Raw genomic sequence first — 13219 nt, 5'->3', positions numbered from 1 at the left:
GCTGTACCTGATCCCCTCGCCTGAAGAAGTGTGCTTTGAGCACCCGAAAGCTTACGTTCTGAATAAAACTCTGCTTGACTCCTACTTTATTCTTATGAAGGAAATACTTAAATGATGGTGTCGTTAGAGAAGAACTCAACATTTCTGATCCACATTAGTTGTGTATTCAGTTGCATACTTACAAAACTGCTTTACTAATGTGCTCCAGTGCCCTGGGCTAAGTTGAATGGTATGTTGATCCGAAGATGATTCCATTTAGCAAGTTTATCTTTCTAACCACCACCACCACCAAACAATACAGTGGGACACAGCACATCATAAGCTTTCCTTCTTCCAGTGGTTCTTCCAAGATTTTTCACTGCCTAAAATATAAAACTCAAAAGTGCTATGATTTATTCACATTTAACTAATATAACTTAGCCTGGCACAATGATTTTTACTTCAAGAATGGACAGAAGAAGCAGGGTATTAAAATCAGGCCTCAGATTCAGCAGGAGCTCACAGGAGCACAGCTCCTGAACCTGAGGGTCCCCCCTCCTTCTCTCCACTACTTGGTCCATTGAATAGTAGGTGCAGCTGCAAAACAATCCCTGGATTAGGAGAGTGGGCAGCCAGCCAGCCACCGGGGGCTTTGCCACACCCCCAGCAGCCCTCATTAACTCCCGGAGAAGCCCCCAACGCCCTTTCTCCACTTCTGATGTGATTTTGGGTGGAGGGACGATAGCTCAGTGGTAGAGCATCTGCTTGGGAAGCAGAAGGTCCCAGGTTCAATCCCTGGCATCTCCAAAAAAAAAAGGTCCAGGCAAACAGGCGTGAAAAACCTCAGCTTGAGACCCTGGAGAGCCGCTGCCAGTTTGAGAAGACAATACTGACTTTGATGGACCAAGGGTCTGATTCAGTATAAGGCAGCTTCATATGTTCATATGAGGGTGGCTGGTTGGCTTGGATCTCCAGCCAGCCCAAGCAGGCCTCGCTGGCCAAGGGCTCTCCTTTCTTGCATTGGGTTGCTTTTGGCTGGGGGGGGGGCATATGCTAATGAGCTATGCTAATGAGCTCCCCCACCTATTTTTCTACAGAACGACCCCTGATTGAAACCATCAGCCTTTCTGTTCTGTGTGAAGCACTGGGAAATTATTTGTTTTCCTCTGTTGACGGAGCTGCTGCTAAAGAGAGTCATTTCAACAAGACAACCATTTCTATTCACAAAGAAGTCATTTATTCCAGTAATAATTATCTACACAATTGAGTTATGATAGGAACGCTTTCTAAGGAACGTTTTATATACAATACTATTATTGTGCTGTTTTTGGACAGTGGCTTTCTTCACAGTTTGTCACCAGACCCATCCCTTACATTAAAGGAACCTGCGAGAGCAAAATGTTCCAAGATCAGGATGTAGCAGCAGCAGCAGGTCAGAGCAGTTCCATTAACCACAGTCAACCTTAAAAATGAGGAGAGAGACTTCTGTTATGGGAATGTGACACAGGCACAGCCTCAATTACTGCTGGCCGATACGCAAAAGCAACTTCTAGGGGAGGCAGTGATTCTGTTTCCTTCAAAACTATCCTGGCAAGGATTGGCAAAAGCAAGCACAAAGTAGGACTTGCTCAACTAGACACCGGAAAGCAGGTTCTCAGTTGCAACTACAGGAATTTTCATCCCGACAGGCAAAATGCAACCCTGGTAAGAATTGCCTGCCTACCCAGATTCATTTCCAAAAAGTAGGATGCATACCCTGGCACTTCAGCTGCTGTAACTGTAGAAGATTTCTCACAGTCTACCTGATGGACCGAACTGTACATTAAGTTATGCAAGGCTGAATATTGAACAAAAACATTTGCTTGGTATGAACACAAAGACTACCCTGCTACACTGTGCAGCTCTCATTTTTACTTAAAGCAAGGCAAAGTCTCAATGGGCAGCTTTTATTTTTAACGCTAAATACTGAATACTTAGAAGGTGTGTCAATCAAAAATCACCACATCCTTTTAGGCATGCTTACAAAATGGTTCTACAAGGATTTTCTCCCCCAGAATTTGGGAATTCTGAATTACCGGAAGTATTTAGTGACCCAGAAAACTATGTCCGAATTTTTGGTTCTTCCAGAGCTGTATTTCAAAATATAAAATGTGGGGGTTTTGGCACACAGTGGAGTTCTCTTTTAAGAGGCTTTAAAAGTTTGTTTGGCCTTGCATTGCAGAAGAGCGCTGCCATGCTGCTGCACTGCTGTGAAAAGTCAACAAATATAAATGTTTAAATTTAGTGCATCCAAAGAAATAACCTTTTTTTCTTGCGTCAAATCCATTACCAACTTTATAAAATTCTCCTTTCTCACTGGGAGAAAGCTAGGCTCAATCCAAGGTGTCATAAAATGGCAGATGAATGATGGAACAGAATGGAGGCAATCCACCAGTCCCTGCCGTGTGTGTGTGTGTGTGTGTGTGTCTAGCACAGAGAGCTCTGCCTCCTTCTACTGGAATGAATACAGAAGTTCTTATAAGCAATGTTAGGCACCAATGATTTACCAATGAAGGTGCAGATACATTAAGAAGGATGGAAAAGCTGACCAAAGAATCCCATACTTAGACCACAAGATTGTTTCAGAAAATACAAGCTATGCGCACAATTTTCCAGTATGCATCAGCAGGTCCTTGTGGGATATTATTTCCTTCCCTCTCAAGGCTGTGCAGGATTGAGAAAAGGAGGTGCACAAAGCTCTTCCAGCTTTTCAAAAGTTACATTTGTTGTCTTTGTGCTATTCTGTACATAAATTCAAAAAGGTCTGTTCACATGCTAAACGAAAGCAATTATAAACTTAAACATTTTAGCAAGGTTGTGTTTTACATGAAAGGCATTCATGTTTGTACTGTATTATCTACTGAGTAGTGATTTTTAATCAAGGACATCTTTTGTTCCAGCCTATACATTTTTAAGAACAGGTAATGTCACCTAGACAGAACTAGGTTCAATTCACAGGTAGTCCCAAACTCCCTCCAATGATTGGAATAATTTCTCTCAGAAACTTGGTTTATTGCTAAAACAAGGACAATATTTGTTGAACTCTCATTAGAACTTAATAAAACCATTTGTTTGAGGACTATAATGACTGGAGATGTACTGGTCTTTGTTTGCCTTGTAAGATTTATTGATCTTAAGATACACATTTTTGTTCATAATTTTGAAGTCTCCCAAAATTTTGGGGGGACTAGGACAAATTGAGGGTGGAGAGGGGAAGAGTGAAGAAGTAAGTAGAAATCTCTCTGCTTAGAATTTGTTACAACTAACAATGTCCATTATTCTTTATAAAAAGATATAAATCCTATCAAAACACTAATTCAAAGAATGTTAACTGCTTCACACACACCCCCTTGATGTACATGCTCCAGTTAATTAACTGTTGCTGAAACAGATACGTAAGGACAACTTCAACCTACCCTCTGTGGTAGTGAAGAGCAGAGTAAAGCAAACACACCACAAAGATGTTCAGACAACTCTAAATGACAAGGAACTGTTGGTCTTGTGACCAACGTATGTCTGAGACCAACCCCCAAAAGTCTCAAAATACTCCCCCCCCCCACAATCTCATTGCTATTAGGGATGTCAAGAAGCAGAACTAAAAATCCTTTGGCTAAAAACTGGTGTTCCACTGAGAAAAGCCTTCTTACAAGCCAGGATTGTTCTGCCAAACGCAGAGAACAGTGTCAGTGCAAAGATCTGGGCCTGGGCTTGTACTTAGCACGAGCAGTTCCCGCAGCCTTTCACACTGTTGATGATCTCCTCTTGGAGTTTCTTCCTTTCTTCCTCTTTGGACATGTGGTTGCTCCTCTCTTCCCACCGAGGGCTGACGTTCCTGTTCAGCATCCGGCTGCTCTGTGTGTGCCACATTTCGTAGTAGAGACTGTTGGGGCTGGTAAGGAGATCCAAATGCTTTCCACGCTCTGCAACTTTACCCTATTCAACGAAACAAACACACCATGACACTGATGATCAGACAGCATCAACTGCCCGGAACAGGACGTTTCTAAAGGGTGGCCCCATCAAGCACACACTGCAGCCACCGTCATTTTAATAGCCAAGGAGCGGCTGACCAAGGTGAAGTGCGGCATCCCATGCAGAGATCAGTCCTTGGCCACAGCAGGACTTCTAATGACAGACTCTCCCACAGGGCTGAGTGGCGTTTGCACCAAGAATTCAAATTCTGCCTCAAGGAAGTTCTAGTGGGTGGCTGGGTTGCTCTGCAGTAGAATGGCTGGATTTCAGTCCAGTGGCGCCTTAGAGCACAACAAGATTTCCAAGATAAAAGCTTTCGAGGGTCAAAGCTCCATTCATCAGACAGCATCTTTGTCAGAAGGTATCTGATGAAGGGAGCTGTGACTCTCAAAAGATTACACCAGGAAACTCTTCCTAGTCTCTAAGGTGCTCCTGGGCTTGATTCTAGCTGCCTCAAGGGAAGCTCAATTCTGCACTGTGCAAGTTAGGCAAATTATTATTACTATTTCATTGCTAATGCTATTTTAACAATCCGCAGGGCTTTTTTTGAGCAGGAACGCACAGGAACACAGTTCTGGCTGGTTGGGTACCAGGGGTGTGGCCTAATATGCAAATTAGTTCCTGCTGGGCTTTTTCTACAAAAAAAGCTCTGATAATCTGTTCTGGTTTTCACAGGAAAAAGTATAACATGCAAAGCACCCAAGTGGGAATTCTTCAGGCTGTTGGAAATGTTTATTCAGTTCTGCCTCCAAATGCTAGTCTTTGGTCACACATTGTTGTTTAAATGGAAGAAAATGATTTCTGCAACCAACAGATTTAGGGTACCCGCACTGTAGAGTCAAGTCCACTGGCTAACAGAACTAGCTGTTCTACTGCAGACCAAACTGACTACCCCTCTGAAACTATCTTCATGGCCTGCACTGGAGACTGCAAGTTCTCAGAGCCTGGTTTGGCTACCTGATGCTCCCCCAAGATAGGTAGATGAAAGCAGGAGCTGCTGGCTCCTTGCCTTGCTCTCCTTTAGTGTCAGGCTGCCCCCCCCCCATACTGTTAGAGGCAAGTAGCCACCGAAGAAGGGGTCAATTAAACACTTCAATAAAGATGAAGGGTGATGAGAGGCTCCTCCTTTCTTGCAGAGCCTTCCTCATCCTCCTTCAGGGAAGCTTCAGAATTCTCAGCACTGAGGCCTGGTCTTTAGGGGAATCAGAATCAGAGGGTCGGACATTCATTCATTCATTTATTACGTTAAGCTTATATCCCGCCCTCTCTGCAAGCGGACTCAGGGCGGCTCACAACATTATTTCCATTAAAAACCAATAAAACATAATTACATATTTAAATTATTTAAAACATTTCATGGTGCTGTATTAATACAGTACAGTATAGTGGTTCTGAAAGTTCGATGGTGACCATCGGTACTCTGCATGGAGCTCTATATGATGTCCAGTGGCAGCTCTCTCTCGGTTAAATGTCGAAGACCTGTCAGAACAATTCAGTCTTACAGGCCCTGCGGAATGTAGACAATTCCCGCAGGGCCCTTATGGCCTCCGGGAGAGCATTCCAGAGTTCTGGCGCTGCCACCGAGAAGGCCCTGGCTCGTGTCGTACGCAACCTGGCTTCTTTTGGTCCAGGGATGGACAATAGATTTTTCGTCCCTGAACGCAGTGCTCTCTGGGGAATATGCGGAGGAAGGCGGTCCCACAGATAGACAGGTCCCTGACCATAAAGGGCTTTAAAGGTCAACACCAACTCCTTGAAACCAACTCGGAACACAACAGGAAGCCAGTGAATTACTGAATTACTTCAAACTACTGGTGGGGGGGGGTCACCTTTTCTTAGTTTATAAGCATTTTATCAGTTTCAAAAACATAGTAAGGGAAAAGGTCAAGGCAGTCCCCTGTGCAAGCACCAGTCGTTTCTGACTTTGGGGTGACGTCACATCACGACGTTTTCACGGCAGACTTTTTGCCACTGCCTTCCCCAGTCATCTACACTATTTGTTGTGTTGGTTGTCTATTGGCTTGATGAAAGAATTAGAGGGAACTGAAATTCAACCAAGAGTTATTTCAGATCACAGCATACAGCAAAACAAAAGAATGAAAAAGCAAAAAAAAAAGATTCAAGACCTCAATATGCAATTAAAGGCAAATGAAGACACTTTTAAACAACATCCCACAAAGACAGAACTATGCAATAAAATAAAGCTGTTACAACATCAACTTAATTTTTTATTGATGGAAGAAGCAGAAAGAAAACTAAAATTTGCCAAACAAAATTACTTTGAAAATGATAAGATGCCAGGAAGATGGCTGGCATACAAACTTAGGAAAGAAAATGCAAAAAGAACTATTCAAGCCCTAAGAGGAGAAGACAATATGGAAAAATATAACAGACAAGGTATGAAGAAGATAGTGGAACAATTTTATAAAAATTTATACAAATGTAATGAGACCTCTAAAACCATATTAGAGAATTATATCAAGCAAAACAATTTGGAGATCACCTTTTCTTAATGCTCATTCCATTAAAGAATTATATTAGTCAAAATATTCCATAAATAGTGTTGTACCACCTGAACTGGCCCAATCCATTTCACCCCCTCCTTTTAAGAGCACATGTAAGCCAGGCCTCAGGGAATGGTTTGCTCAGGACAACCTCTAAAAAGGTGAATGGAACATGAAGTGACAGCTGGGCTGAAGTGTATTCTGAGCCTGCAAACTGCACAACCTTAATCTGTTTTAGAAAAAGGTTTCCTGGTGTGGGATGGAGTCGCAACTTTTTCTGATTGGAAGTCAGGAGCTGGAAGTCAGGAGCTTTGCTATAATGGCAGCAGTCACTGACTGGTGGTGAACAGCTAGCTGAAAGATTCTGAAGTTGCAATCTGACTTTCAAGTGGCTTTCAGAGGTGTGCCTATGCGTGGGATGAAAATGGTGGTTGCTGTATCAAATCCAACTTTTTTTTTGCGGGGTGGGGGGAAGGAAGGGCCTTATTAAAAATTTCACTGTTTATTTAAATGGTTTGTTCTTGTTTGCTGTTCAACTTAAGGAGGTTAAAATGACATGTGAAGCACCCTTCCGATTGCAGCTTCTGATTTATGATCGAAGCTCGTGTCCTTACAACATCTGTTGGAAGAACCCAGTGGCAGATCGGCAGGATTCTTTTTCATGTTGATGCATTTTTCTTCTGCATTCAATAGATTTTTTATTTTTAAAAAGCAAACTCACAATAAGTCACCCCAGCCTACAATTCATCAGTCAGAAAAGTATTTGAAACAGACAGTACGCGGTGCCCTTTTCCAGCAACCCTAAGAATAAAAGGCTTTCATATATTACTCACCCATTCAGCTGTGAAGCTGGTGCCAAAATCACTACTTAATTCCCTAGAAAATCAACAATTTAGTCTGGCATTTTTTATTATTGGAAAAATACCAGGTCTTGAAGCAGAGAAATAACGAGGTCCGCACAGACTTACTGGTATGAAGCGAGGTTTACTTTCTGGTAGGACCCAGTCAGGCACGGGCCCCAAAATGACTGAGTTAAAATCATTCTACATGCAGACAGTTTTATTCACACAGAAGACAAGCAGGCAGGTACACAGGCTTATCTGATTTCAAAGGGTCCCGCCTCCACTAAGTTCCTCCTGGTAAAATTCCATGAGTAAGTTTCCTTACTTATCTATCACAGCAAGTCGCCTGTAGGGGGCTGTTTCTCTTATCTTAGTTAGCCCGCTTCAGACACACACCCGCTCTGCTGTGGCCAGCTCTTTGATGGAAAATTACAGCAGACATCATTAAGACAAAGCATGCTCTTAGTCAATATAGCAATTACTATTATTGGGGGTATTAATTAATTATTCAGGGGCTCCCCTTCAGTCTACCGCAGAGTAGTATTTACAAGGCTCAGGGAAATGGCTGCTTAGCATTCCACCCCACCCCTTTTCCTCTGAATTTGACTGGCTGCCCCTGAAGCAATTTGCAGGCAAGAAGGGCAAAGCAAACAGCTTTCTGTGGTGAAGCTGCTGACATTTTATGAGCCAGCCAACAGTCCGACAGGCATCGAGGAGCCACACTGAGATCATCATGAGGGCTCCATTGAGCAAAGGCTCGTCAAAGAAAATACACCTTGTGGGTCCAAACATCCCAGCTGTTCCACTGCTGCTAATGAGGCCAATTAACAGGGTGCTTTTAAAAAGTTCCATTAATGATCGTTTAATATAATTCATCATTGCTATACTGTTAAACAGTTAAATTCACTTTGCACAATAAATATGGAGCATATAATTTTAAAAGCCCTCTAAACATTGCAAATAGGGTCAGTGTTGCATAAAAGGCAGGTCAGTTGCAGCTTTGTCCATCCATACACATGCTTTTAAAACTTTTTTAAAAGCATAAATAGGAAGCAGGTTACTACTTTAACATTTCCCTCGCTGTTATTTGCATCTTATAGCTTCAAACGTTCCTTATTGTCAGCACAGGCTTTTGAACATACAGTAACAGAAATAACGTCTTCCTTCTATTTACATGAGGTTTTGCAACGGAAAGGGTCCATAACACTATGGATTTTAGCAAAAGCATGAAGCCACCCTACTCTTGGACCATGGGCAGCTAGCTATCCTGCAATTTAGAAGAAAAAGAGCAGGGTTCTTCTCATCGGCCTGCCTAGTCCACTCACCCTCAGCCTTTCACGTTCTGATTAGCAGCCAGCCATTTTGCAAGGTGAGAGGGTGGGAAATGCTGCCAGGCTCCTTCCTTTGGCGTGCTTGCAACCAACTGTGCATGATTTGCTAGGTATCTTGAGTTTCTTTTGAAACTCCCCCCCCCCCAAAAAAAAATTAAATTGCCATCAGATAATTTAAGCATCATATCTTCCAGCAACATTACAAAATACTCTGCTGCAGAATCCCTGAATACTTCTGGAATGGAGGTAAAAAAAAAAAATCCACAATGCGTTCTTAATTGGTATCAGGTGCCAGATGAGCCATGCTACTGCACAGCATAAACAACAGAACCGTCACATTTTTATTGGCCCTGCTCCTAGCCCTTTAACAGCAGACTGCCATTAAGAGATCTGGCATGTGAAGCGAAGGTTGTTCGAGCACCGAGAGAACGTGATGGGAAATGCGATAGGAGAGCCAGTTTGGTGCAGTGATTAAATGTGCATACTCTAATCCGGGAGAACTGGGTTTGATTCCCCACTCTTCCGCATGCGCCTGCTAAGTGGTCTTGGGTCAGTCACAGTTCTTGAAAGAGCTTTCATAGCCCCTCCTTCCTCACAGGATGACTGTTGTGGGGAGCGGAAGGGAAAGGAGACTGTAAATCACTCGGAGACTCTGAGTGAAGGATGGGGTATAAAGCCACTCTCTTCTTCTCTTCTTCATCTGTTCAATGTCCAGGCAGCTACTCGGGGCACAGGAACAGCGCCAGTGCAAAAGGTGGGAAACTTTTGGAACTATATTTCAGTCCAGTGGCATTTTTGGAACAGTAAGTGTCCACCGGATTGGAAAAGGTCAGTTTATATTCCAATCCCAAAGAAGGGTAATGCCAAGGAATGGTCAAACTATCACACCATTGCACTCATTCACATGCCAGCAAGGTCATGCTAAAGATTCTACAAGCCAGGCTTCAGCAGTATGTAGATCGGGAACTACCAGAAGTTCAAGCTGAGTTTCGGAGAGGTAAAGGAACTAGAGATCAAATTGCCAACACTCGCTGGATTATGGAGAAAGCACGGGAGTATCAGAAAAATGTCTATTTCTGTTTCATTGACTACGCTAAAGCCTTTCTGGTGTAGTGGTTAAGTGTGCAAACTCTTATCTGGGAGAACCGGGTTTGATTCCCCACGCCTCCACTTGCACCTGCTGGAATTGCATTGGGTTAGCCATAGCTATTGCAGGACTTGTTCTTGAAAGGGCAGCTGCTGTGAGAGCCCTCTCAGCCCCACCCACCTCACAGGGTGTCTGTTGTGGGGGGAGAAGACATAGGAGATTATAAGCTGCTCTGAGTCTCTGATTCAGGGAGAAGGGCGGGGTATAAATCTTCAATTCTTCTTGATTGTTTGGGTCACAACAAACTGTGGCAAGTACCAGCCCATGTCAAATGTCTCCTGAGAAACCTGTGTAAGGGTCAAGAAGCAACTGTCAGAACGGGATTTGGAACAACTGATTGGTTTAGAATAGGAGAAGGAGTTCGACAAGGATGTATCTTGTCACACTGCTTATTTAATTTATACGCAGAGTACATAATGCGGAATGTTGGCCTGGATGAAGCAGAAGCCGGAATTAAGATTGCCAGGAAAAACATCAACAACCTCAGATATACAGATAACACCACTCTAATGGCAGAAAGTGAGGAGGACCTAAAGAACCTCTTGTTGAGGGTGAAAGAGGAGAGAACAAAAGTAGGCTTGAAACTCAACATCAAAAAAACTAAGATCATGGCATCCAGCCCCATCACACCTTGGCAAATAGAAGGAGAAGACATGGAAGTAGTAACAGACTTCACATTCCTGGGATCCAAGATCACTAAAGATGGTGACTGTAGCTATGAAATTAAAAGATGTTTGCTCTTTGGGAGGACAGCTATGGCGAACCTGGGCAGTATAATAAACAGTAGAGACATCATCCTGCCAACAAATGTCCATATAGTCAAAGCGATGGTATTTCCAGTAGTGATGGATGGCTGTGAGAGCTGGACCATAAAGAAGGCCCAGCGCAGAAGAATAGATGCTTTCGAGATGTGGAGCTGGAGAAGAATCTTGAGAGTCCCTTGGAATGCAAGAAGATCAAATCAGTCAGTCCTAAAGGAAATCAGCCCTGACTGTTCCCTGGAAGGTCAGATGCTGAAGCTCAAATCCTTTGGCCACCAGATGAGAAGGGAGCACTCCCTGGAGATCCTGATGCTGGGAAAGACAGAAGGCTAAAGAAGAAGGGGACGGCAAAAGATGAGATGGCTGGACAGCGTTACTGATGTAACAAACACGAATTTGAGCAGACTTCGGAGGATTTTGTAAGACAGGAGGGACTAGCGTGACTTTGTCCATGGGGTCGCACAGAGTCGGATTCGACTGTGCGACTGAACAACAACAACAAACCCACACTTTGCCAAAAAGAAGATGAGTTTGGCAGGATTTCACTGATCTTGCATAAATTTTTCTTGCAAGAGTTACCAATTCTACAATGTTTCTGTTGGCCCTGCTGGCTCTAGAGAAGGTTAACGAGCTATACAAGGCATTGAAAACTGACCCAGAATCACCCACAACATGATTGAAGAATCTCTTTGGCTTCCAAAACTTCACCCTATGGATGCTCATTTCCAAATGAATCTTTATGACCAGATTGTGACCTGAAGGCCTAGGAAATAGCAATGCTGCTAAACAGGCCTTATTTTGGGTAGGAGCTCACAGGAGCAGAGCTGCAGAACCTCTACATTTTATTGTGCTCTTTCTTTTTTTAACCCCCACCCCCAATACCAGCTTCTGCGCTCCACTGTTCAAATTCCCTGTGAGAATGCTGCTGAACTCTACGATTTGACAAACTGTCTAATATCCCCCCCACACGTACACACACAAAAGGGGGAAATAACCAAAACTTATCAAGCAGACAGATGGAAATCTCCATCATGCCACTGTGGCCACAGAGGAGAAAGGAATTTAAAAAGTGTGATGAGAGTAAGCTTTTATTGTGACAATCCTAATTCAAGAAGCATTTGATAATTCAGTCCACCCTCCAGTGATGCCAGGGGGTCTGTGGCATATGCAAATGAGTTGTGCTAATGAGCTCCAGCACCTCTTGTTCTATGAAATGACCCCTGCTGCTAAAGCTAATTCGGCCTAGCTCTGTCTGAGGCCTGGATGAAATGCTGGAAGAAATCGATGAAAAAGCCTTAGGGGCTAGAAACTTGCTTTAAAAAAGAAACTGAAATCTGAATGATGTGCTCTGTGACCCATTCCGTGACCTGCACGGCCCAGGCTAGCCCAATCTTATCAGATCCTTGCCTGCAAAAAACAAAACAACAGCAGCCTATGAACCCTACTAGACCCCTCTACTACCTTTGAAGCTTGCAAACTTGATCCATTTCCTAAGCCATTATGATTACTTTTCATAAACATTTTTTAAGTGGTATACAAATTATAAAATCAGTGCAAATTCTCCTAATTAACTAATTCGAACAACAATCTCTGGGCATAAAGCATACAAGGGTGAGGGCCTCCAGAAGAGATTACGGCCATCAGTCTCAATTTCCAAAGCCATCAGAAACAGACATTTCTACTGCAGGGTTGCCACTAAAATTTTATTTTTCATTTCCCTGACTTTCCCCGACCAACATTTGTCAATTTCCCTGACCACCATTCAAATATAACCACAAGTTAAAAAATGAATACGTTGTGTTGCATTAATGCAAGGCTTAATGAAATGTTCCACTCTACAACTACACAAGTCTCAACTGCAAAAATATTTGTCCAAGTAAGAGATTTAATATCAGCTTCTTTCAACATTAACTGCAGCAACATCTGTTTTGCAATTGCGCCAAAAATTACACCAAGGTACAAACTTCAATTCAAATAAACTCTGCTAACAAATGACATAACATTTTTGTTATTGTTTTAAAGGTACACTAAAAAGCATATAAACATTCTATCTAAAATGGTTTCTCTGAAGCGACATTATGAAACTTATAGTTTTGAACTTGCAGTAATAATCAAGTTAAAAATTAGAATACAAGTAATCTGTTCAGGTAGCCGGCTTGAAGTTGCCTCAGCCTTCCATCCTTCCGAGGTCGGTAAAATGAGTCCCCAGCTTGTTGGGGGGCAAGTGTAGATGACTGGGGAAGGCAATGGCAAACCACCCCGTAAAAAATCTGCCGTGAAAACGTTGTGAAAGCAACGTCACCCCAGAGTCGGAAACGACTGGTGCTTGCACAGGGGACCTTTCCTTTCCTTGATGAAATGCTCATTTGGAAATGTTTAACGTTTCTTGGGGCGCAGAGTGGTAAAGCTGCAGTACTGCAGTCCGAGCTCTCTGCTCATGACCTGAGTTCGATCCCAGCAGAAGCTGGTTCAGGTAGCCGGCTAAGGTTGACTCAGCCTTCCATCCTTCCGAGGTCAGTCAAATGAGTACCCAGTTTGCTGGGGGGAAGTGTAGATGACTGGGGAAGGCAACGTCACCCAGAGTCGAAAACGACTGATGCTTGCACAGGGGACTACCTTTACCTTTTAAATCTGTTTTTAAAGA

General features: G+C 43.1%; 1 protein-coding gene across 1 annotated transcript in view; it reads right to left on the bottom strand.

The window, feature by feature from the left end:
* Positions 1 to 1193: 1193 nt before the first annotated feature.
* Positions 1194 to 13219, bottom strand: part of ABCB7 (ATP binding cassette subfamily B member 7) — a 72669-nt gene continuing 60643 nt past the window's right edge. Inside the window, exon 15 of the mRNA XM_060249513.1 lies at positions 1194 to 3951. Within this exon, the coding sequence (XP_060105496.1) occupies positions 3733 to 3951 (219 nt within the window). The 3' untranslated portion in view covers positions 1194 to 3732. The remainder of the gene's footprint in view (positions 3952 to 13219) is intronic.

This window comes from Heteronotia binoei, chromosome 11 (genome assembly GCF_032191835.1).
Source record: "Heteronotia binoei isolate CCM8104 ecotype False Entrance Well chromosome 11, APGP_CSIRO_Hbin_v1, whole genome shotgun sequence".
Classification (NCBI taxonomy): domain Eukaryota; kingdom Metazoa; phylum Chordata; class Lepidosauria; order Squamata; family Gekkonidae; genus Heteronotia; species Heteronotia binoei.
The sequence above is the reverse complement of the archived record's forward strand: the minus strand, read 5'-3'. Positions and strand labels throughout refer to the sequence as shown.